A 25,208-nucleotide genomic window follows, 5' to 3' on the forward strand; every position below is an offset into this window, starting at 1 on the left:
TTTCGTTTGTCAAAAAACAGCTTAATGTATTTCATACGATGGCATTACAAAGCGAAATTGATGTCTGTATCGAGACAGCGGAGGAGCACACCTCGGAACCATTTATACACAGTACAAAGCAAATGTTTACCCAAGTACAAATGAAACAGGTTGACAATTAGCTAATGTAGCTTTGTGGACATAAACCAGGTACATTCGAGCAGAACCAACATAAAATAAAAAGGAAACAGCCCTTTTCCTAATCCCGTGCTAAGAGCACCGTGGTTAGTGGTTTGGGAAGCCTCTGTCACGTTGAAAGATTTCCTTGCCGGTGTTTAATGTGTTTATTCTACCGCTACTCTGCTGGGATAAAAATAACATCCGCAGGGCACGCTAGCTGGACGGAGGACCCGCTGTCAATACTACAGTAATTGACAACATACAATTAAGTCTCACACCTGTTTATTGTAAGTAATTCATAGATAACCACTTCTAGTACACATTTTTGTATCGGCTTTTAACGCTTTTGGGGGTTCTTTTAAGCTCAGGGACACCCAAACTTCACCTAAGGGTCATCTCTGCAATTCACCCAGATCCAGCACGCTACACCTACAACGGGAAACCGGTGGGAGTCGGTGGCCATCGCCACGGGTGACAGAGATGGCTTGGAAACTACGCGTCCCACATGGGGGGCTGCTCAGGGCTGGGGGAGACGGGGGGTTCTGGGGGGCACTGGCCTCACATGCCTCCTTTCGGCCGGCTCAGCCCAAGTCATGCAGCTGCCTGCGCCCAACGCTCTACACAGTGCAAAAACGAAGACCTCTACACATCTGGAGTAAGAACAGTGGTAACAAAGTCATAGCTACATATTCTTCTCTACATTTTTGTTTATTGAGACAAACTAATTAAAAGGCACAAACATAGGGCATATGTTTACATGGACATTATAACAAACATATACATTAAAAGTGTAGGAATGTGTTTCCTTTCTGCTAAACAGAAAGTTCCTAAGCTTTTATATATACAAAAGTTGTACAATTTGATGTCCTAAAGTACAAAAGATCATTTATAAAATTATTTTACACTAAGCTCTATTTTTATTATTTTTTTTTGTTTGTTTTTGTTTTACTATGTAGTCCAAGCCCCTAGAACAGTTTCACGTAATGATACAGATACCTGTCACCTGAGCCAGCAGCCTGGCAATCACTGCTTGCACTGACACGGCAGGGTAGGAACGGAAGCAGTCCATTTCGACTAGTCGGTCCTGCTAGCACTCTGTGAAAATGCGCACACGCTAATCTCCATAGCTTTCAACTTCATTAAGATAAAAACATCTCAACTGTAACTTTATTTTTTTTTATTCTTTTTTTTTGTTTGTTTTGTTTTGTTTTTAATGTAGAGTCTTGGGTTTAGGGTGGTTTGTTGTTTTTTTTTTTTTTTTAAACAAAGTTTTAAAAACGTGAATATGTGACATGATAGTCTAAAAAGTATATCTGTTTCCCTAGATTTTGCTTTCTACTTTATGTACAGATAAACAGGTTAAGAAATAAAAAGCACATGTAGCTTAAACATGTGTGACCATTTGTGGAGAAGTTCTGGGCTGGCCGGTGGGAACCATCACCCCAGAACTCCCACAAATTGATAGAAATGTGTTAACACAATAGAAGAATAACGTAAAAATGATGATGTTTGCAAATATTTACAAAGTTGAACAGATTTGCACAACACTTGATTAAGAAATAGGGGAGAAATTAAAAGACGCTCTCTGCTTGTCCTGGAGGGGCATCCTACCTAGTTAGTGGTTAGAATAAAAACTGTATACAATTTAATATAAGACAAAACTTCTAGTGAACAACTAACACGTCTGTCCCCTGCTGTAACACCAGCAGGCTCTGACTGGGAGGCAGAGGGCATAAAAATCATACCCAGTGCCTCCAGAATCTTCCAGCTTAAAGCAATATTTCTTAAGTTTCAAAGCACTCCTTTTGCTCCTAGATAAGAGTCCCATAGGGGTCTGACTGTTCAGAGACCATGTTTACATACATTTCGACTCCTCTTCTGTCAGCCATGGCTGTTTCTCACCAAACAATAACAGTTTTTTTAAAAAAAATGTTGACTACAATGCTATATTCCCTTAGGGTAATATGTTGGGTAATATTTACATCTCCAAATATCAGGTCACAATCCCTATTATATGTTGAAGTTAGAATGATAATTTATCATATGCTTTGCATATCAGAGCTGGTATCACCTTTCCCATAGGGAATGCTGCCTGAAATTATCATATTCCCAAAGGTAAAATGCATATTTTCTCCAAAATGCATTTTTTTTTTAAATGACAACATTGTAATGCATTTACTCATTAAAAAAAAAAACATCAACACAGACAAAGATTCTACACTAGCTCAGAAACAGTGGACTTAACGACCGGCAAGTTAAAATTAGCCATCCACCCTGTTAAAGATACAGAGGGGTCTTTGCTAGTGTTTAGATTAAAATAATTTTCTAAGTTATAATTTGGGGGATAAAACATAAAACTGTTTTTTAATAACTTTTTTTTTTTTTTAAACTCTGGCAAGTAAGTATCTGCTCTAAGTCAGCATCAGTCAGCTAAAAGGTAAAACTTAGTTTAAATGAAGTGCTCCAGCGAAACTCAAGTGTGAACCATATGAGCCAAATCAACAGGGGAAGATGCTACTACGGTCTCTGATGGTGCATGTTGCCCCAGTGTCTTAGTCTGAATTTATTATTAACTAAAACAAAACCAAAAAAAAAAAAAACCCAAAACAAAAAAAAACCCAACCAAACAAAACCCAGAAAAGAACTGCTGGTAAGGATTCCATTTTAATCCTTTTTAATACTGTTTAGAAATTCTTTACCAGGGAGGAGACGTGGGCAAGGCCTGGGGCAGGAAAGGCATGCTCTCTACCGGTCTCATGGCTATATTTAAGGGACCAGCTAACGTCATCGGGGTGGGGAGGTTCATGGGAGATGTTATAGTGACTGGATGCGCTATATTCACTGGAGCGGTTACTGGAGTAGGTAAATTGACTGGTGTGGTGAGCGTTAATGGAGATGTCATGGATAATGGACTTGTTATAGTTACAGGATGCCCTAGGTTCATCGGACTGGATATATTAACTGCACTTGATACATTTACTGGACTTCTCATGCTCATTGCAGCTGCCACTGTGACTGGGTTTGTGATAGTCCCAGAAGCCACAGAGGACGTTATATTGAATGGAGTAGTAAGAGTCACAGGCGTAGTAGCAGCAGTGGAGGTTTGGCACAAGTTAGCAGCTTCTAAAAATGAGACATAAAAAGACAAAAAGTTTTTAACACATAAAAAACCATGGACAAGATTTAAAAAAAAACAAAACAAAAACAAAAACAAAAACCAAACAAGAACAGGTACAAATTCTGGAATAATTTTCTTTAGGAATTATTAGTAAGTTAAAACTGTTAACATTCTATAGCCCATAAGAAATACAAACTCTCATGCAGTTCATTTCAATTCAATATTTTTTTTCCTGAGAAGTCAAGCGAGGTTGTCTTACAAAGAGGGTTTCCATGTTCATAAAAACAGTATCGTACAATCAAAAAAATCCTCCCAAGAGGAACATTAGAAATAGAGGAGAGAGTGTACATACCGAATGGTACGTACTCTATAGCCTTCTCAAAGGTGAACTGACATTCTGTGAAGGTTTTAAAAAGTCATTATTAGGGACTGATAAGCAAAGCTCGTTTCAATATTTACCTGCTTATTTCAGTCTTAATTATTGCTACTAAATTGTACCACTGATCACCGTACTTCTACTTAGCAATTTTTAAGGCTACCCACACAGTACATCTATCAACCCCCATCATCTCCTCAGCTTTCACATAAGCTACAGCTCCACACCAAGTTGTTTTGTGGGGTTTGGGGTTGGTTTGGGGATTGTTTTACTGTGTTTAGCAGTAAGCAGGAATGAAGTGCCGAGGAAAGCAGAGGCAGGAGGGCCCGGGGGGGAGCGGGAGGCTGGCTGGGCATCCATCAGCACCACCTGCCGGCTGCCCGCACCAGAGAGCCCCGAAAACAACAGGCGGGTAAAAGGGAAGGGATGAATGAGTGTTAGAGAAACGACAAAAAAAAATAAAAATTCTACATCAACGTTACGGCACTTCTAAGTCGTGTCTTATTCCACATTTGTAGGGTAGGACACCAAGCTCAGTCTACACCCACGTTTCAGGAGGTAAGCCAGGAGCAAAGAGTCCACTCTTGCCACTCGGGCAATACAAATGTACCAAGACAGAGTTAACTTTGAAAGCAACATTAGCCCCATTCAAGGGTTACTGTTGGTTCTTCAAAGTCCATATCTAGGAGGGGTGAAAAGGAAGGGAAAGAGTAAAAAAAAAAATAAAATAAAATTGTGAAAATAAATAGTATTAGACTAAAAAAATTCCATCTAGTGTTGTAAAGCCAACACAACAGGTGGCACTAGCAGAGGAGAAGCAGCATGGAAAGAGCAGCACGTAGGCATGGCACTGACTGATCTAGCTTCACCTTCCAGCACAGTAATACGCAAAGACACATCCCGCCCCATGCCCCTTCCCCAATTAAATTAAGCTAATATCAGCAATCTGACAACGCTTCTCCGCACCCACCTCCCTCACCCACCATTCTGTCCAAACCCGCTGTTTCTGTTAAAGCGTATTCAATAATTTCAATAAGAAAGGGAGGGAAAAGGGAACAAGACACAGGAAGGAACAAGCAGGAGAAAAAATCTCAGAGATTTTCTAAATCTGACACCTGTTTGCTTTATCAATTTAGCAGCCTGATCATATTTAATGTTTCTGTTATCACTACATTTTAACATCAATAAGCTGTTTATATATGTCTGATCACAGAATTCAATTAAATTGGAATAACAATCAAGGCGAAAGGAGCTAGCAGCCTAATACACAAACAAGACCTAGAAAAGAAAAAAAGAGTGAAGAAACTGAAAGGAAGTTTAGGAGAAAAAAAAAAAAAAGGTGAGTCCAAAACATTTATTACTAAAAGCAGCTAGTGAAAAACAGTAAGCGGTCACTAAGAATTTCTTATAAACATGTAATCCAGGAGAGTCATGTGACAGGCATTAGAAATCAAACCGTTGTGAAAAGAATACGCTAGCGGTAACGGGAGACACTGAAATACTATACTCCAAGCGACATGAAATTGAAGCAATCTATTCCTTACAAAACTGACACATTGACCAACAAGAGGAAGCTATTCAACTTCAATTACAGCAGCACAGGGACAGGTAAGCTGTGAGCTAGCAATAATGGAAAACACAATCACTTATTAGTTAATTTTGTAATGAAAAAAAAGCCACACCAGAGACAGAAAAGTAATTTCTATGAGTTCCAGAAAACTATGCAAAGACAGTTACGTGATAATAAAGCGAATGGAATAAATTGGGAGAGAGAAGATGAAAGGGACACAGAAAGCACTCACATGCAAACTGATGATGATGTAACAGAGGGTGGTGTGTGTGTATATATACATACATACATATATATATACACACACATATGCACACAAGTTAACAACCGGTAAATATGCATAAACACAGCTAAAAGCCACATGCAAGTCAAAAAACACGCTCTTGCCTTGGAGCAGACACAAACATCCCTTTGTAATTGATGACTGCTACGTACACATTCAAGCGCAGAGACCAAAGGGAAGTAAGTAATAAGGAGCTCACTTACAACAGCGTAATTTTGGTCATGTTACCCTCCTGCTAGTTTTTAGCTATGACTTCTAACATCAAGAATGCAATTTTCATCCTTTCCTGACATCTTAAACTCCCTATATAACTGTAAGCTCCAGTATCTTATAAAACCAAGACCGTAAGTACTGTTTTGTTTTACCTTTCTTCCTTGCTTTGACGGCCTCTTCCCATAATCTCAGGGTTTCTACCTGCTTTCCAGGCCAACTTGTGACATGTTGCTGCTGCTGCTGTTGCTGCTGCTGCTGTTGTTGTTGCTGTTGTTGTTGTTGCTGCTGCTGCTGTTGTTGTTGTTGTTGCTGCTGTTGTTGCTGCTGCTGTTGCTGCTTCTGATTGCTGGTCTCTTCACTCATGCATGCTATGCCAATCAAGTAAGAACACAAATTCACCTTGAAAAGTTACTCTGTTTTTCTGCTGAGATGACAAAGGCTTCTTCCATAAAGAGTGTGTGGAATCTCACAGGATTCCAAGAGCAAAAATCACAGAAGTGTTTAAAACCATATAATTAATTCTGCGCTTTATAAAACTACTTTGCCAACATCTAAAATCCAAAATGTAAGTCAGGAACATCTGCTTTCACTGCCAAAAATGAACTTCCTTTCTGGTTATTTTGTTCGTGTTTTAGGAAGAATGAAATCAAAGACTACAGTGAGTGTCTAGAATTCAAGCTGGTTGGCCAATTCCACTTTTTCTAAACCTCAGCTCCAGTTAAAAAAAAAAGAAAAAAAAAGCCTTTTTACTTTCTTTTGCAAGTATGACTTAAAATTTTACATCACAGAACAGCATGTTACTACTCTGGCCACATTACAGCTCATCATTTCCACCTCTAACAACTGCCGTAAATGCCTCACGTGAACTGGCTTAGCACCACCGAACTAGCTTGGGAAGCCAGAGCTGTAACCCTATACCTTGAAAAATACTTCACATCCAAAATTCCTACTAAGCTCAACAATCAGGCATTTTAAACATGCCCAGCACCTTCAAATTATCCAGAAGTAACAGGAACTGCAAAGATGTTGTAAATTAATACTGTTTAAAAGGCTTTAAGGACAAAGTTTCCAAAGACATTCCTCTGAAAACCAGTCGTATACCAGTAAGCATGTGGGTTAACTTAGTTACAAGTATTTTAATAGGGATGATTTGAAAGTCAAGTCTTCATTTGCTTACTAGGCACTCCCAGGTTCAGGCTTCAGCACTTTCACAGAGTTTAAGACTAGAAGGAACTATTACTAACATCTCATTTGAACGCCTGCACAACACCAATCAAATGTCATTAATGCCCAAAACATATTGGTGCTGGATTTAAATGCTTTTCTTGTCAGCTATTGCCGGAGGGAGGAACCGCTGAGCCCCAGGGCCAAAGCTCAGAGAAAACTTTCTCCTAATTTTGATGAGCTTTAGATGAGGCTTCAGAACTGAAATTTGGCAGACATCCTCAGTTCTTAAATATCCTAAAATCTCCAGAATAATCTGTTGGACTTTTCAGCCTGTACAGTTCAGGAAGTAGCACTGAACTTAGAAGCTGAGAAAACTTGGGAACTCTTTTCTCTTCAAGAGATGGGTTATTCTCACAAACTGCAGGGCATTCCTAAGGGATAAGAGCGCAGTCTAGTAGCAAACCGATTCCACGTATGCCAATTCTTGAACTGAAGAAGATCCTCTTATCAAATACCTATTTTTAATAGGTGTGAATACCCAGACTGATGGGTACAGTTTTGCATTCTAACGTAATCAAAGGCAATTCCCTTTGCAAACACATCGTTATTAGAAATGTTTTTAAAACGTTCACCTACTTTTATTGATGCCTTGTTTACAGGTATTACAGTTGATACTTTGGCTCTGCCCGTGTGTCTTTAAGTGGCTGGTGATATATGCTGCACTCAGAAGTTTACCACAGATATTACACGATACCTTTCCTTCATGGCGCACCATGTGTGTCCGCAGTCTGTCTTTGGTGGCAAAGGCAGCAGTGCACGTCTATATGGAGAACAACAGTTACACTTGAAGTGCAGACAGCATTGTTATAGTATGAATTACACGCCCACTCTACGCCTATTTTACCTCGTGGGTGCAAACAGTATCCTAAGCATACTGACAACCTTAAGTTTTACCTGTATTTATAGAGAAACCAAAATCAAACTACTAAACAGAGACTGAAAATGGAAGCTGGCTTCTGAGACAATGAGGGCAAAAAATCATACTCTATACCACTTGAACGTTCTTAAAATAGCAGGTTGCCTTCCCTACCAAAGCAAGGGGTAGCTTATAAAAAAAACCTAGAACAGGCAAAGTTGTTTTCTGATAGAATGTTACTGTACAAATATGAACTTGATCTCTCAAATTGCTCAACTGCTTCTGTTCCCGTCCAAATCAGAACAAGGAAACAAAACCTTTTTCTAACACTATTCTTTCTACATAAGACTTTTATTTAATATGATGAGTCACTAAAACACAGGTTGGAACAAGCACGGATAGTCCAAGCAAAACAGTTAATTGTTCAAGGGCAGTCGAGTTATTTCTCTTCTGCTCAGTCATCAACTTTTGACAACTTGCTTACAGTTTCCAGCAAAATAACGGATCCAGAATCAACTATTCCAATCCATTTTAAATGGATATACTGAGAAACACACCTAGTTTAATTTAAACATACTGAGAACCACATTGCACACATTGCTCCAGTAATCAGCACTGATCTGAGGACACTGTTACAATCCTACTACTAAGTTAAACATGTGGTAAAACAGCACACCGTAGGTGCTCTCCAAGAAAGCAAAAAGCCTCTAATCTTCCTAAAGAAGTGGCCACAGCATCCTTTTAAACTGCCTCTGCACTTACATCAGAACTACAGTGCTGCTGGTATGCAAGGAGGATGCGACTTTATTCCTAAACTTGCTTTTCAAAGAAAAGTCCAGAAGCAAATACAGTTCTGGAATGATTATTCACCTGAGATTCTAACGATACTGTAACACATTGTTCTTAATAAATCATTTTAGCCCTTACTTGGCATTTGAAGGGTCTCTCAGTTGAGTGAACATGTTTAACGTGACAGCTTAAATGATCAGGCCTGCAAAAAAAGAGAGGAACAGAGAAGGAAAAGCATACTGTTACAAATACATAGTAACGACACCGTGGCTAGCGGTGCTGAACACTGCCCTGATGACCCCTTGCAGCCCACATCCCTCTGCGCGGCAAGAATAAATCCATTCCCCTTGCCCACGCGGTGGCTTTCAGCAAGAGTAACACATAGTTACGCTGAGACCCAACCTGCGGTTCAAAAATTAACCGTGTTCTTCTTACACACCTGAAAATGGTACGGTTGGTCGTACCGTGTGTAAAGGTGACGGATCAACGGCTCTAAAGGTTGAAGTTTTCTCTGTTGCAAGCACAGATACAAACACAGGCAGCAGCAATGCAAGCTCCCCCGCAATGCTCTGTCAGTACGCCCCAACCGTGCTCCGAGACACGGAGCCACTACCCTGCCGTGCCCCATTCGGTCATCGACCTTTGCAAAGGGGCTCCCTGGTCACCACCAGCGACACAGACACGTGTCCTACAGGACCTGGATGAGGTCGCAAAAAATTTTCATTTCAAAGCATTCTCATAAAAGCGCGACCACTTTTGGCCAATCTGGCTCAGATCGAGACCCACGCCCTAGAGGTAAACAAGGCTCTTTATCCCCTCACCAATCTTCTAAGATGTCTGGTTCTCCTAGCCCCTCGCTATGATAGCTTAACCCTTCTTGGTTATGAAAAGCCAATACTTGAGCTCGCCTGGGATTTTCTACATGGTACCTCGAGAAGCCTTTTCCACAAACACCACAGGTGTATGGTTTCGTGATGCCACCTTCATGAGACCTCACGTGGTAGGTCATGCGATCCTTTCTCTTGAAGCGCTGATTGCAAATTGGACATTCAAAGGGTTTTTCATCTGAGTGGGACAGCTTGTGCCGGTTGAGGTGGTAGACATCCCTGAAGGCCTTTCCGCACATCTCACAAGCGTGGTTCTTCTTGACGGGCTTGCTGGGCTTCTTCACCGTCTGAGTCACTGCCATAGCCGTTGCGCCGGCACTACTGCTGGGGTTGGTGGCAGAGGAAGACGTAGTGACTGTGGACAGGATGCCCGCGATAGTCGAAACCAATGAACTTCGGCTGTTGTCACCAGCGATGGTCGAGATAAGGGGCACCATTGTGGTGGGAGTTTTCTTTGGCCGTGACACTAACTTTATCCCTGTGTGGCAGGACTCGTGACGCCTCAAATGGTAGCTGTCCCTGAAAGCTTTGCTGCAGTAAGTGCACACAAAGGAGGTTTTAGGTTTTTCCTTTTTAATCCCAACAATAGCATCCTTTAATGTTTCTGGTGCAGGCTGAGGTTTCTGCGTTATTGGTAAGGGCAGAATCGGCTTCTGATCGGGTGGCTCAACAGCAGAGCTCAGGAGAGGCAACAAACTGTTCTGTGCTGCCTGCTGTTGGTGATGTGAGGCTTCGTGTGCCTAAAACCAAACATTCACACTTAAATTCTATTGATGGGTGCTCACTCTGACACGGTGAGAACATTTGCAAACTACAGGAAAGCACATTCTAGACCAAAAAGCCATTGAAGCAACAACTGGAAAACGTTACATAATTTGGGTTTTGGACAGGATAAACCGCTTGCGCTTTAAATGCATTGGCTGTGCAGATTCTGTGGTAAGTGTAGGAAGGCACGCATCACAACAATCAAATAATTATTAAGTTTCCGGAGGGCAACATTTCTTATGGAAAACAACTAGGTGCTTGTCAGATCTTTTACTAACACAGCGTTTGATCTTTACATAACAGATAACTTGTTTTGCTAACGATCGTATCAGATGCCACCTTGGGACTATCTTTGGAGCGTATGAATGTACTGATGGGAGTTGCAAAATATCGCCCCACCTTTAAGCCGAGCTCAGTGCACGTTGAGAACCAAACTGCAGCCAGAGAGAGCCAGGATGCGATAAGGCTTCTTATTTAAACAACATGCTCATACCAGCGTGTTAGCACTGAAACCAAAGCAACCTGAATCGAGAGCTGTCTAAAGCCACATTTCTATATTTAGCAGGTTCCCGCTGCATTTATACGCTGACCACTGCACTCTGCGTCTGGACACTAATAAGAATAGCGGCATGTTCTTTTTCTCTTCAGCAGCAGCTACTCTGTGATAGGAAGAGAAGCTAATCGATAAGCACTGGTAGACATCTAGAGATGCTGGAGAACACAGCTGGGGGGGGGGGGCGTCTGAAAAAAAAGACTTGAAAGGTGTTTTAAAACAGCCCATCCCAATGGAACTGAACTACAGAATCGGTGGGAGAAGCTGAAGGGAAGAGGGAGGGGGAACCCGCCCCCAGCAGGAAGGAGCGTGCTGAGTTCTGCTCAGCTGAGCTGCTATGGGCTGCCCTACAGCCGGCTTGCGTTGGACGTTGTTTATTCTAAGGCAGAAAACACTGTTATTAAAACTCACCCAGACAGACTGGGACAAAACCCTAGCAGATACAATTTTAAAGTGGTTTAGAAACCACACAGAGCAATTCAGCCTAATGGAGCATTAAAATAAATCACTCTAGCACCTTAAGCCAGTTTAAGCGCATCTGTATTCAAGATGTGCCTCAGTCTCATCAGGCCAGTTTTAAATCAGTCTCGTTAATAACGCAGCGTGCCAGGTCTGAAGCTGAGTTTGGGGAAACTTGCATTCCCGTTAGATCAGTACTGCAGCCTTCCAGGACTTCTCTACGGTTTCCTTCACTCAATATCACAACTCCAGGCTGAGAGCGCTGAATAAAACACTGTGCTGGCCTGCAACCCCCAACTTGTCCGATTTTACTTTGGTTGAGGACAGACAACTTTACAGAACGCACTCTTCCTATGCGAACCTGTCTCATCTCATCCTCTGGAGAGGTCAGTATTTCTAGAAGCTCACTTCGGGACTTTTCTTAGTTGCATCCCAGGTCCAGACACTTTGCCTCCCTGATCACAGCAGCGACTGCAGCCACCTTGGTGCGAGTGTCCCTCGGCTGCAGACGGGCTCCTGCCACCTCCTGCCACCGCACAAGCCCTGTATCACTTCAGCCACTCATTTTCCAGGAGTGCGACACCGGTGATCTTTGGATAAAAGCCACCGGTGGATACAAACACTAACCCACCTGGGTATGAATACGTGCTCCCTAACACTCCAAGCCTATCTGTCAGGAAAACAGTTCACGGGAGAAAGCCAGGATTGGGGATGATAACGGGAGACAAAACTTGCGGGAAGCATTAGGAGCCAGGCCAGCCTGTCCGGTTTTATCTGCATTTTACGTCCCATCCATGCCGGAGCTCAGGATGCAACAGGTAAAGGGAGCACCACCACCCCACGCCGGCCACGGCAGCCACCTCAACCAACAGCCCAAGGGGCCGGTTTGCAGAAGCGATGGCTGAAGAGGCGGAGGCAGAACCCTCCTGGAGGCTGCGCTGCTAAATCAGGGCACAGCACCAGCTCCAGCTTCTCCATCAAACTTCTGCCTGACTTCAGTGACAACTGTGGATTTTTCAACCATTTATTTTCTGTGTTTTTAAGAAGTGATTGACACATCTACATTGCATAAAAAGAATAGAGTATGTACAATACACATTGAAAGTACAATATTAAGCAAGTTGTGTGCTTAAATACAATTTTAATTTTAAAAAATTCTGAAATGTTTTACAGCCAACTTTAAATAAGCATAAAACAACGTTGTTAAACTGCATCAGAAGACACTTAAGAGCACCTAAGGATAGCTTCCAGAGATACAGTTTCAAAGGCAGAGCTAGCAGATCGGATAATAGAGAGCCCAAATCCTTTGGACAAGGTTCAAACTTAGGCAGTTTATGGATATTTTTAAGCCTTAAAGAATCGTCAGCACTTCAAGGTAATGATGCACTTATTCCTACAGAACCGAGAGAGACAGTGGACATAAAACAATGTATATTCATAAGGCTACTACGAAGCCGCTGCTTATATAAGTCTGCTTATCTTGGTTCGCAGATAGCCGGTGTTATTAGCAGCGCTGTCTTTCTAACAACCCCTCTGCAACAAGCGGTATTCCTCAGTTTCCAAGGGCTGCCTGCATCAAAGCCTTTTAAAAAAGGATCAGGCAGTATTTTTTTTTAACTCGCTGTTGGAGAAGGGAAGGCAGCACCTGCTGCATGCCTCTTGCGAGTCATTTTTATTCAGGCACAGACCACGGTTTTACTTGACCTGGCATTAATGTCAAGTCAACATTTTTGCGATATTTTGATCGCCTGGGACAGGCTCTCGTGCAAAATACCCTCGTTCTAGAGCTAATTTTTTTCTCTCCTGGGGGGCAGTAAACAAAAAAACCCCTGTAATTCGTGACTCGGAGTGGTAGGATGTGGCATTGTGAACTTCCAATGCCAGAGGCTAAAATATTTTTGCGCTCCAGTCTTAATGTGAGAGCAACAAATTAGCATGAGTCATATCTTGAACACTCTGTTTGATGGATGATTCCTCCTCACATTAACAGATACAACTTTCACTTCCCAAGCAGATACTAAAAGTGGTTTTCAAAATATGCATTTCAGGGACTAATAATATCCAAACAAGAACTGCTTATTCAGTCTTACGATTGTTTCTTTAAAAAGATACAATTCATCCAAATGCCACCTAAACACAATCAAACAACTTTATTTGGAAAGAGCAATTTACAGTCGCGTATCCCATCGCTAGTGAGACTAAAATTAAGACATTGCAACCTCCCCTAAAAACGTTTTGCTAAAAGTTACAACTTTACACACCGCGTATTAAGCTGTCCCTTAGAAATCCTGTCACAGCTGAAACACACACTTGGTCAAACTCCCCCCACGAAGAACGAGCGGGTATATTCATCACTCGCATTTGTTATTTAACTGATACCGGGGCGGGGGGCCAGGAGGGGTTTTTAAATCTACTTTTTATTACTAGTTTTAACTAATCGGTTGGATTTGGGCTGACATGCTGTTGGCGAGAATGGGAAGAAAAAGAAAAAAAAAAATAATCAAGTCACATCAAAAGTTATCTTAACAGTGCTTTCTGTTGGGTGCATTAGGATGCTCGCACCCTAAATCCTTGGTTTTAACAAAATGACTCAAGAAACAATGTTCAGCATTTATTATGAGGTCTTAAAGCTTTATTATTTGGGGCAAAAAAAAAAAAATCTCAGAGGAAAATTTCCACGTCACAGCTTTATGAAGACGCTTCCAAGTCGCACATAGCTAAGTACGTTCAGAAAGTGAACTGCTGACTCCTTAATTAAAAGCAGCAAAGCCTACTCCTAAATCAAAGTGTGACATCGCTATTTCAAAATACAGTACTCTTCAAAAAAATACAGACAAGCAGCAAGAAGCTGGACATGCACTTGAAAGTATTACTTGGCGTTTGTTACGGAGGTTGCTGCAATACCATCCTGCCAGCCTACGAATAATTTCCCCTCGAAAACTCTCATCTGTGAGCCTGGGAGGCAGGAAAGCGATAAAACAGCCCCAACTCGGAGGGAGATGGCCCTAAACTAAGGAGATTAACTTCTTAGCGTGAAGTTTCCTATGTGCGAATCACAACTGCCCACTAGAGTGAGAAATAATTCACAAGACCTCAGCCAAACTCGATGGCATCACCCGCCTTCATCACAAAAAGGCGGAAAACCCAGCGCCCAGCTCCCGGTACCGGCACCCCGGAACATTCCCGGCGCGTTTTCGGAGGCAGAGCACCCGGGCAAGGGACTGACTCATCCCTCGGGACTCGCAAGGGAATAATTTTTCCTGTCTAAAGGAATGGGGCTCGCTCTTGGCGGATTTATTCATTCAACTCAGGTTTTTGAACTCGTGTCACGGGTTGGGTTTGGGTTTAATTCCGAGGAGGACAGTGAGTAAGCGAGTGACGGCCGCCGGGAACGTGCAAAGAGGATTATTTTACCTTGAGAAAGGTGATGTGTGGGGCTTTTTTTTTTTCCTTTTTTTTTTTGCTGCTGCTGCAATTCCATATTTTATGTTTGCAAGCTCAAAAAGAGCAGGAGGCATCAGAAAACAATCCGGCGTGAAAGGGCTCGGCTCACAAAAGCCAGGGGAGGATTTTTTTTTTTTCGGATTTTTTTTTTTTTTGGTACACTGGATTTTCTTCGGAATTACATAAACAGTGGTGGTTTTAAGTCAGTCTTTCGCAGACAGAAGGGGGGAAAATTGTGACTCAGTTGGCAAAGGGAGGGGTTGCACGCTCTACCGTCCCTATTCCTCCCTGTTACCGTTAGCATTTCGCCAGTTTTTACAGAAATCCAGCCCGCTTGCGTCCTATTTTAAAAGAAAACAAGCTCCCTCGTCACCCGGCCCCTGAGTCAGGCTGTTTAAAGAGGGATTAATTTATTCTCCCAGACACGGTGTTTGTTCCATCGGGGTTTTGTTAGAGCCCGGTGGAAGGCTGGGCTGGTTGGGGTTGGTGGTTTTTTTTTTTTTTGTTTTTCTTTTTGGCGGGGGGAGAGAAAAACAAGCAAAACAAAAAAAAAAAAAGCTTTTTTTTTGGGGGGGAATATAAAAATGAAAAATAAATAAAATAAATAAAATATAAACATTTCCCTCTTTTTTAAAAATAAATAAATAAATAAATAAATAAAAGGCAAAACACTGCGGGGCGGCGGCAGCGGGGGAGGCGGGCGCGGAGAAAGTGCAGGAGGGAGCGGAGGGAGCAGCGGGGCCGGGCAGCCGCTGCCCCGGGCGGGCCGGGCCGGGTCGGGCCGGGCCCCGCCGCCGCCGCGGGCCGGGCCGGGGGAGGCGGGCGGGAGGCCGGGCGGCGGCGCTGACTGACAGCCCCGGCCTAGCGGGGAGCCCGGCGGGCGGCCGCCCGCCCGCGGCCGCTGAGGGGAGGGGGGGGGGGGGCGGGCAGCGCCGGCCGCCGCGGGGCCTCACCTGAAAGAGGAACGCGGTCCAGTTGGCCTCCATGGCGGGGGCGTCCCGGCCCTCGGCGGGCGGCGGCGGCGGCTCCGGCGGCGCGGTCCCCCCCTCCCTCCCCCGGGCCCCAGCTACATGGAGCCGACAACAAAGCGGCGGCGGCGGCGGCGGCTCAACATGGCAGCGCCGAGCGGCCGCTTCCGCTAACCTCCGGGCTGCACCACTGCGGCCCAGAGGGGGGAGGCGGCGGCGCGGCGGCCCGGCGGGGCGGCGCGGGCCCGGGCCGCCGCGGCGCCGCCCCCGCCGCTCCCTTCGCCTCGGGGCGGGCGGCGGAGCCGGGGCGGCGCGGCGGGGCGGCGAGACGGGCGGGGGGGCCGGGGCGGCGCGGCGGGCCGGCCGCCCCCCCCGCGGGGCTGGCAATGGGCCGGTCCCGGGCTGAGGGAAGCCGAGGCGAGCTGTGGCGAGAGAAGATGGAGGAGCGGGGCGAGGTGTCCAGGGCCGCCGCCGCCGCCGCCTCACCACGGCGCGGCCCGGCCCGGCCCGCGCCGCCCGCCCTCCCCTTCTCCCCTCCCCGCCCGCCGCCCCCGCCCGCCGCGCAGGGAGGGAGCCGCGGGGGCGGCGGGGGGCGGCTTCGCCCGCGGGTGCGGGCGGGCGGCGGGCGGAGGCAGCGCCGGGACCCGCCGGGGGGGCCAGGGGGGGAAGCGGGGCCGGCCCGGGGGTCGCCCGGCGCCGCGCCGGCCTCGGCCCACCCGGGGATCGTCCCAGGCCCACCCGGACTGCCCCGGCCGCCTGCAGCGGGCCGGCCCGGGCCTCGCACCCGGGCGGGCCGCGGCTCCCGGGGCTCAGAGCCCTGGTGCTGTCGCTGGCCCCCCCGGCGGGCAGGGACCTGCTGTCACCCGGGCGGTGCGGCCGCCGCTCGCCCGGCCTCAGGCCATAGGGGGGGGTTTCCCTGGCCCCCCGCCCCGGCCCGCTTTCCTGCACACCTCGGGAGCTGCAAACTTGACCGGGTTTGCTTCTATCTAAGGCATCTTCAGCGCAGCACCTGAATGCAAATCGAAGCCACAAGCAATTAAGTCTGTGCTTACCGTTAATTACGTGTTTACACACATCAAGCACATCCCTGACAGGCCCTCGGCTCCCGGCACGGGGAGGGCTCCCCATGACACCCTGCTGCTCTCGGAGGACAGGGGTGGCACCTGCACCGCCACCTCGGGTGGCATCTGCAGGGTGTCTGGCATTTCTCTGGCAAGCACAGGAAAAACACGAGTGCGGTGGGTGAAACTGCAGGAGGATGGATGTTTTAAAACCAGACCTCTGCTCACATGCCGGGGCCATCTTCCCCAGGACTGCGGGAGACGAGAGCAGGCTTACAAGACTTTATTTAATTTATTTCTCCCTCCTGGCTCCGATCAATCCTCTTTGCCCGGGCCCAGATCCACGCTGAGCCGTGCTGCGTGTCCAAGACCTCGGCCGCTGCGGTGTCCACTTCACTGAAACCGCCCAGCAGGTCGGGCGTGTGAAGAAATACGGCCGTGTCACCGTGGGCTTCCGTGCAGCCCGACCTCAGTCAGCCGGGCTAAACACGGCTCGCGTCGATGAACGTTCCCATACGACTTCCTCCCTTACGGGAGAGCCGGCTGGTTTTTCTTGTCTCCTGTTACAGATAACGCAAAGGCCGGTCCCGAAGCGCCAGCTCTGTGTAACGCCGATGCCGCGCTGCTGCGGTGGTGAGGAGGGACAGCAGGGAACAAGTGGCCATGGGCAGAGGACTCACTGGGGGTCCCAGCCCACCGTCTCGGCCGTGGCTTTGTGCAATTTTGGGCGAGTCACCTGGCTCCTGCGGTGCTGGTCCTCGGCCCTCCCCGAGTGTTTCTTCACTTTCTAAGAGCATTGCAAAACAGTAGTTTTTCTGTTCAGAGTCACGGTTGCAGTTGTTTCGTGCCTCCCAGGCTATCTGCTAGCTTTTTTCCTTGAAACCCCAGCACCGGAGTCAAGTGGTTATGTCAAAATCTGTTTGCATTAAAAAAAAAAAAAAACCAAAAAAACAAACCAAAAAACAAACAAACCAAAAAAAACCCCACACCTGTTTCTCAGCCTTCTGACCCCAGAGGAAATTTGTGGGTGTGTGCTGGGGGGGCTCGGAGGGGCCTGACCCGCTCAGGGGGACCCGCAGCGCTCAGAGGGAAATTCGGAGCCCACTCGTTTTTGACCACCCGCATCTGCACCCCAGTTGGCCTCTGTGCTGATGCATCCAGCGGGCAGCACTGGAAACCTGCAAAATGTCACCTTTGGTCTGCAGAAGCTCTGAATTAAGAAAAACAAACCAAAAATAGGAGTCGAAAGGGTTTGCGAGTGCATGTGCAACACACGCTCTCAGCCCTGCCGGGATCACACCGACCCGTGGTGCTCTTCCCATCGCCCCCCTGCACTCCATGTGCCACCACCGGAGCGTTTCCTCCTCCTGCCTGTCCCCGGCAGTGCAGGGGGACGCAGAAGAGCCGGGAGAGGAAACCTGCATTCGCGGAGAGGGGGACACTGCTGCCGCTCCTGGTTATTTTTCTGCCGGTCGGTCAGTTATTTTTGTTAACGCTTATTAATGAAGACTTGGGAGAGCTCCCTTTGTGAAGGGCTCACACTCGCTTCAATTAAAGGCTAAGAAAACTACCCAAGCGTATCACTGAGTCATCGAAGAAATCCTGATGAGCACGTAGGAGGCTAAACTCCTCGTTCTTGTTTTTACAACCAAAGAACCAAGAGGGGATACGGGAACAAAACAGAGGAGGAGACTCAAAGCCTTCTTAGTGAGTCGGAAGAGAGGGACACAGAGCTGGAGCCCACTTTCCTTTCGACGGCGTCGGGCTGAGCCCCCTGAAGCCTCTCGCACGCCCGGCACATCCGGCAGCGGGCAGCGATCGCTGAAAGAAAAGGAGCAAAGGGAGCCGAGGCGCTGCACAGAACGCCCGGGGGAAGAAAGAGCTCGCAGGAGCTGTGTTTGTAAAGGGCAAGTCTATGCCAAACCTGACGAACTTTCCTTTACCCAGAATTATACCTGGAAATATAAAAAGCCACAGCGTTTGAAAACACGTATTTACATTATATATGCCCCAAAGCAGAATAAACAAAGGTTAGATTTGTAAACTCTCCATCTTAATTAAAGCAGCGCTGCTTTGGACAAACCCACAGAACAGGTGGCTTGAAGTGTTGTGTTATTTAATTTATACCTTCCAGCTCCCTTAGTCATTGAGCTGGGACAGCGATAGCATCAGCAGCCACCCTGCTGCCGCGCCGGTACCCGCGGCGAGCGAGCAAAGGGAATTTCTAGGGCAGTGGGAACCGTGTGGCCCATTTACCGCCATCCCGAGGTGACTCTTTCCTGCCTTCTCAAACAAAAATCCTCCCTCCTTTCTTCCTCAGCACTTCCCGCATTGTTGGGAATGCCGGGAACGCTGCCGGGGTGTCCCCCAGTTCCAGGATAGTTGTGGGGATGCTCTTGGGGGGCCAGAACAGCACCGGGGCTGCCCCTCGGTGCTGCAGCCCTGCTCTGCCCGATGCTGGCACTGCCGAAACCCCTGTGCAGCCCTCGGCCGCTGGCGTGCCCTGCTGCCACCCAGCACGCGGCTCCCAGCCACGTCCGCCTCCGGAAGAAGCGATACCCACGGTTAATTTGTCAAACCCACCTCACGGCGCGACTCACGCAGAGGGGAGCTGTGTCCTCCACCCTGCTCAGCCACCAAACAGTTAATGAAGTGCCTATTTGCACAGGCGCCATTAGCTGCCCTGCCTGCTCGGGGATGCGGCTCCCCTCCGTGAACCCGGGAGGACCATCGAAACTACCCATTTTATCCCACAACCTTTGCAGAAGTCCCCTGTGCTTTAGGAGCCATAATGGGACATGAGCGCTACAACCCTAATTTGCTTTTCTGCTTTCTGCACATCTCCAGTGGTCACGGCGCCGATGAGCTGGGCTGGCCATGGGACCTTCACCCAGGACCTTCAAAGCCGCGGTGTTTTCCCCCAGCCCTTGCCTGCCTGCTGCCATGCCGTGCTCCGATTTCGTTCGGCGAGCATGTGCTTGCATCGCTAAGAATAGAAAATGTTGTCAAATATTTCAGCTTTGGAGGAGCCCCTTTCTGTTTGTGCTCTGCTCCCCGAGCGACGCGGCGTGCTTTGAATTTCACAGCTCCGTGGGGCTGAAGAGCCCTCGAGTGTGTAAATAAGCTGCAACGACGTTACCGAGAATGTGCTCCCTGCGGGCAGCTTCCCTTCAGCTGCTTCCCAACTTCGTGTCTTCTCTGTTTTCTCTCTTTGCAGCCTCGACTTCCCCCCCCAAAAGCTAAAAAGAGACAGTAAAATGAAGCACAGGTTGAAGCAGAGTGCGTGCCCGCTGCAAAGCCTCAGCCCCCATCGGGACAGCCTCTGGGGCAGCACGGCCATCCTGAGGATCATTTGGTGTCCCCTGAAGAGCATCCCACCGCATCCCTCTGCCCAGCGCCCGCCGGCCAAGCATGTCCCTGACCTGGACTAAAACCCGGGTGGAAGGTGCTGCGGGGGCAAACATGTCTCCTAGGCAGAGGGAAATGGAAAGCTCTCGCCCACCGTCATCATCTCCGCTACCACGCGATCCTGCTGCCATCCATGCCACCCGCCATCCCATGCCCTCGGGCAGCGGTGGCAGCGGTGCCCTGCCCGCACCGTGCCAGGGCCACCACGCACGCCTGCCCCGGGGCTTGGCGTCAGCGCTGCCTCTGCGGAAAGCACCGTCGCCTTCTTGTAATTAGTGCATCTGAAAGATCGCTCCACTTTTGAAAAGAGGAAAATAGGATGCGGGAAATTACCAGCCAGCTCGGCTGCATCACCGCAGAAAGGCACGGTGACAATCAATGAAGAAGCAGCAAGAAGCTACTCAAAGGGAAGGAGCCTTGTTAGCAGGGCTCAGCAGGGATCGCTGAACGCTGCTCGACTCTGTTTTCATCTTTTCAGCGCCAAACTTTGCGTCGCGCGTCGCTGCAGCCGCAGTGTGGAAGGGGGTGGGGAGGGAAACTGGAAAAGCCAGCGCGATGCCCACGGCGGTGGAGTCGTGGAGCCACAGGGGCCGCACGCTGTCCTGGCAGCGGGGAGACACCCCCCCCCCCCCCCGGGTCCGTACGGAGCCGGTGTCGGCTCCCACCAGGGCTCCCCGAGAGCCAGGGGATGCCCATGCCCCCCAACAGGCAGGAAAAGCAGGAGCTGCTCCGTGCTTTCAAGCACTCCCACACCAAACAGCCCCACAGAGGGTGCACCAGCCGGGAGGGAAGGGTTTGGGAGAGCTGCACGGAGGGGACCTTCCCTCCGTGCAGCTCTCCCACACCCTTCCCTCCCGGCTGGTGCACCTTGCATCCCCCCTCGGCCACGCTGCCAAGGCACCTGCTGTGGGAAACCCTCCCTGCCTTCCCTGGGATGTCATCATCCTCCCAAATCTTTGCCATCCCCATGGATCCGGCACTGTCCCCTCTCCCCGCGGCGGGTGGCTTCCCGCTTTCCCGCAGCCTGAACTCTGCGTTCCCCGCACGCAGCCCCGCCGGGGGCTGGCTGCCTTCCCCCCCCCCAGCCCGCCACACGCCACAGCCGCGCGGGAGATGCTCGGTGCTTCCGGCCAGCGCGGCCTGCGGGACGGCGGCCAGCGAGCCGCGGCCGAGGAGGAGCCCGGCTATGTTTAGCCCTGCCGCCGGCGGGCAAAGCGCCGGGAAAGTGGCGTTATCTCTTCCCACCTCCTTGTCCTCAGCTGCGCCGGGGCTAATCTCTGCCTGGCACCTTGAGCAGCCCAGCTGCCCCATGCCGCGAGCACCCGGTGGCCTTTTGTTATTATTTTGGTGACCTCCACCGCAACTTTTTTCCCCCCACAAAGCGGCTGCTGTCGTCTGCCGCACCGGCGGAGCGGAAGAGCTGCCCTCCCTGCCGCTCGCCACGCTGGCCCTGGGGATGGGCGGCAGGCTGATGGCTTGTCACCGCCCTCAGGCACCTGCAAAATTACCGCCCCTGCCCCAAACGCGGGGCTGCCCATCCCGACTGCTGCCCGCAGCGGGTGCGACAGCCTGGGGCAGCCGGCACACGGAGAGGGTGGAGGATGCCATGCGGTGTGGATTGCCTACCCTTAATATCAAATATTCGCTTCTACGCACATATATATGATTTGTATATGATTTACACAAAGATATGCCGATATCCAGGGTTTTCTGTTTCGCACAAGGACGTTTCAGAGACCTGCTGGCGGGTGCTGGCTGACGCCGGCTGCACCCTCCTCCCCGCGCTGCCCCCGGTGCTTTGCCTTTCAGCCACCGCTTGCTCTCCAGAAAAGCATCCACACTTTGATTTGAAAACTTCCCGAGACAGAGCACGTACCAATTACTTAGCGCCGCGCTCCTCCGGTTAATCACCAGTGACCATTTTTAGTAATAATTCCTGCGGGGCCAAGGACTGCAGGGAAACATCCGCTTCTGCCTCGCTCCCCTTCCCACCATCTGCCCCGGCTCCTCCTGGGCACGGGATGTATGGCAGCAGGCACATAAGGTCAGTGCATTTAGGGGAAAAAAAAAAAACACGGCCACTGAATTAGAGCAGCCGAGCCGGCAAGGAAATCCTAGCGCTAATCCCTGATCTTTCACTGACACACGGCAAAGCTCGGACAAGCCGGCTGCCTCCCTCCTCCCCAGCCGCAGCTGGAAAACGTGGATAATGCTGCATTACCTTCCCCGCAGGGCTGCTGCGATTAATAGTGGCGAAGAGCTCGGAAATCCTTTGGGGAAGGGAATGGCGATGGCGGGGATTAATACCCGGGTAAATGGCCACAGTCCCCCAAGACCCAACTTGTGCCTTTGCCAACGCTGTGCCCCATTTTCTTTATTTTTTGCTATTTTTTCTTTTTTTTTTTTCCCCCCCAGGCCCCGGGTGTTATTTAATCTCATTTGGCAGCTATGGATTGCCTCCCAAAGAATCGATGGTTGTGCATTCGGCTGTATCGCTCAGCGCATCCCATGGGGATGAGCATCTTTGGCCGGTGGGAGCCTCGGGCAGAGCATCCCCGCTCTGGCGGAGCGGGGATGCTTTGCCCGAGGCTCCCGCCGGCCAAGGATCTGACTCTGCACCATATTTCCAAAAAGATGAACAAAATCTTTGGCCATACCCACCGACTGTTGCAGAGCCGGGCACCTCCGGCTCAAAGGAATTTCGGTGCCGTCAAGAAAAGGTCCAAGACCCCACCTGGAGTCCTGCGTCCAGCTTTGGAATTCCTCAGCACAAGAAGGACGTGGAGAGCGGGGCCAGAGGAGGCCCCGGAGATGCTGGGAGGGCTGGAGCCCCTCTGCTGTGAGGACAGGCTGAGAGAGCTGGGGGGGTTCAGCCTGGAGAAGAGAAGGCTCCGGGGAGACCTTAGAGCCCCTTCCAGTCCCTAAAGAGGCTCCAGGAAAGCTGGGGAGGGACTTTGGATCAGGGAGGGGAGCCATGGGATGAGGGGGATTGGTTTTAAACAGAAAATGGGGAGATTTAGGGAGATATTAGCAGAAATTCTTGGCTGTGAGGGCAGTGAGCCCCTGGCCCAGGTTGCCCAGAGCAGCTGTGGCTGCCCCATCCCTGGAGGGGTTCAAGGCCAGGTTGGACGGGGCTTGGAGCAACCTGGGCTGGTGGGAGGTGTCCCTGCCCAGGGCAGGGGGTGGCACTGGGTGGGCTTTAAGTTCCCTCCCAACCCAAACCATCCTGCAATGCTCCCCATGCCTTCTCTCTCACCTGCACCCTGCAGCTTTCCAACGCGGGCTTTAAAAACACGCACGTCTTTGGGGCAGGAGCAACAACGTGGCTAACGGAGGCAGAGTCAAATCCCAGCCAGAGCCGAGCGCGGAGGAAGTTTCCCCCCTGCCCCCGCTCCAAGTTTGAAACAGTATTAAAAAAAAAAAATCACTAGAAAAAACACAGACCTGCCCTTTGTCAGAAGGAAAATACCCAGAGTTGAGCAAACTGCCAAGTCTGTCATGTTTTAAATTTCCGCTGGCGCGCTGGAGGCAGCTGCGTGCCGCAGCCTCTCGGCAGCGAGTGAAACACTCTGCGCCGTCCCTGCCGCGGGAGCCCAGCGCCGGGGCCGCGCTGGCAAATCCTCCCAGGTAGACATCTGCGTGGTCCGAGCTCGTCAGCATCCATCGCGGCGGCAGCTTCACGGAGCGCAACCAAAGTCACGCCACAAACGGGGTATTTTTCAAAAAAAAAATAAAATAAAAAATTATACCCGAAGCGTGAATCGTTAGCTGAGTCATAGAAATATGAAACTCACTTAAGGGATGAATTAGAGCTATTAGAATACAGAGGTAATTACTCATGTGAACAATGCCCTTCTCAACTCTTTAATGATTACACAAATTAGCGCATAAAATTACGTTAATAGCCCTACAACTGTTGCGAATACACGCAGCCCCTCTGGTTGGGAGGGGATGAGCAGCTGGCTGAGCCCGGAGCCCCTCACCGACCCCGGAGCCCCTCACCGACCCCGGAGCCCATCACCGAGCCCGGGCCAGGACTGCAGCTCCGTGCCTGCCCTACGGATCTGCCGGGCTCCACGTCCTTGCCACAGCTCTACCAGGCTCCGTGCCCATCCCATGGATCTGCCAGTCTCTGTGCCTGTCCCACAGCTCTGCCGGGCTCCACACCTGTCCCATGGATCTGCCGGACTCCATACCTGTCCCACGGCTCTGTGGGCTCTGTGCCCATCCCATGGATCTGCCAGGCTCCGTGCCCGTCCCATGGATCTGCCGGGCTCTGTGCCCACCCTGCAGGTCTGTGCGCTCTGTGCCCATCCCATGGATCTGCCAGGCTCCGTGCCCGTCCCATGGATCTGCCGGGCTCCATGCTTGTCCCGTAGCTCTGCCAGGCTCCGTGCCCGTCCTGCGGCTCTGCCAGGCTCCATGCCCATCCCACAGCTCTGTGGGCTCTGTGCCCATCCCATGGATCTGCCAGGCTCCGTGGCCGTCCCGCAGCTCTGCCAGGCTCCATGCCCGTCCTGCAGCTCTGCCGAGATCCATGCCCATCCTGCAGCTCCACCGGGCTGAGCCAAAGCGCGGCGCGGCACAGACGGGTACATCAGGCTCTGCAGCCTGACTCACTCGCCTTCTTCAGGCGTGCTGGAGAGGGATTTTAGGGAACATTTGTTACACACGGAACTTCCTGGAATCTGCTTTTCTGTTTTGGTCCCCCCCCCCCCCCCTTTAAATTCAGCTACTTGAAACAGCTTCAACTGCAATTCAAGATAAACTGCTCTTCACTGTGCAGGTGCAGCGAGGATTATCTTGCACTCGGCATAGTGGACTCTTACCAAAGCTGTAGCTATTTTTAGCCAATCTAGAAATTACTATAATTTTGCTCTACAGCTAAAAACTAACTGCTGTTGTCAGGAGTAAGAAATCTTGAGCCGCGACTAACACACGCGGGCAGATCAATGAATGAGCCTGCTCTTCTAAAGCAGAAGTTTCTGTTCAAACCCAAAACAAACAACAACAAAAAAAAAAACCCCAAACTGTGGTTTCAAGGAGAAACCACAGGTTTTCTAGCCATTTCT

At 49.4% G+C, this 25,208-nt stretch overlaps 2 protein-coding genes across 5 annotated transcripts; both read right to left on the reverse strand.

Annotated features, from left to right (window-relative positions):
- VEZF1 (vascular endothelial zinc finger 1) lies at window positions 1–15,910 on the reverse strand. 4 transcript variants are annotated; one of them, XM_063340568.1, is made up of 7 exons: window positions 15,653–15,908; window positions 9,413–10,218; window positions 8,730–8,793; window positions 7,523–7,706; window positions 5,872–6,087; window positions 3,630–3,674; window positions 1–3,282 (listed from the first exon to the last, which is right to left on the reverse strand). In XM_063340568.1, the coding sequence occupies exons 1-7, from the start codon at window positions 15,683–15,685 to the stop codon at window positions 2,855–2,857; spliced, it is 1,776 nt and encodes a 591-aa protein (XP_063196638.1). In that variant the 5' UTR covers window positions 15,686–15,908; the 3' UTR covers window positions 1–2,854. The 4 variants fall into 4 exon arrangements, with proteins under 4 accessions (XP_063196638.1, XP_063196640.1, XP_063196639.1 ...); XM_063340570.1 differs by having other exon boundaries at window positions 9,521–10,218; window positions 15,653–15,905; XM_063340569.1 differs by lacking the exon at window positions 3,630–3,674 and having other exon boundaries at window positions 15,653–15,910.
- Window positions 15,911–18,404: 2,494 nt separating this feature from the next.
- On the reverse strand, window positions 18,405–24,769 carry LOC134518772 (uncharacterized). Its single transcript, XM_063341963.1, has 3 exons — window positions 24,333–24,769; window positions 23,581–23,811; window positions 18,405–18,549 (listed from the first exon to the last, which is right to left on the reverse strand). Exons 1-3 carry the CDS (start codon window positions 24,732–24,734, stop codon window positions 18,433–18,435), a joined length of 750 nt encoding a protein of 249 aa, XP_063198033.1. The 5' UTR covers window positions 24,735–24,769; the 3' UTR covers window positions 18,405–18,432.
- Window positions 24,770–25,208: the final 439 nt, after the last annotated feature.

The sequence above is a fragment of the Chroicocephalus ridibundus genome, chromosome 7 (assembly GCF_963924245.1).
Source record: "Chroicocephalus ridibundus chromosome 7, bChrRid1.1, whole genome shotgun sequence".
NCBI classification, from domain to species: domain Eukaryota; kingdom Metazoa; phylum Chordata; class Aves; order Charadriiformes; family Laridae; genus Chroicocephalus; species Chroicocephalus ridibundus.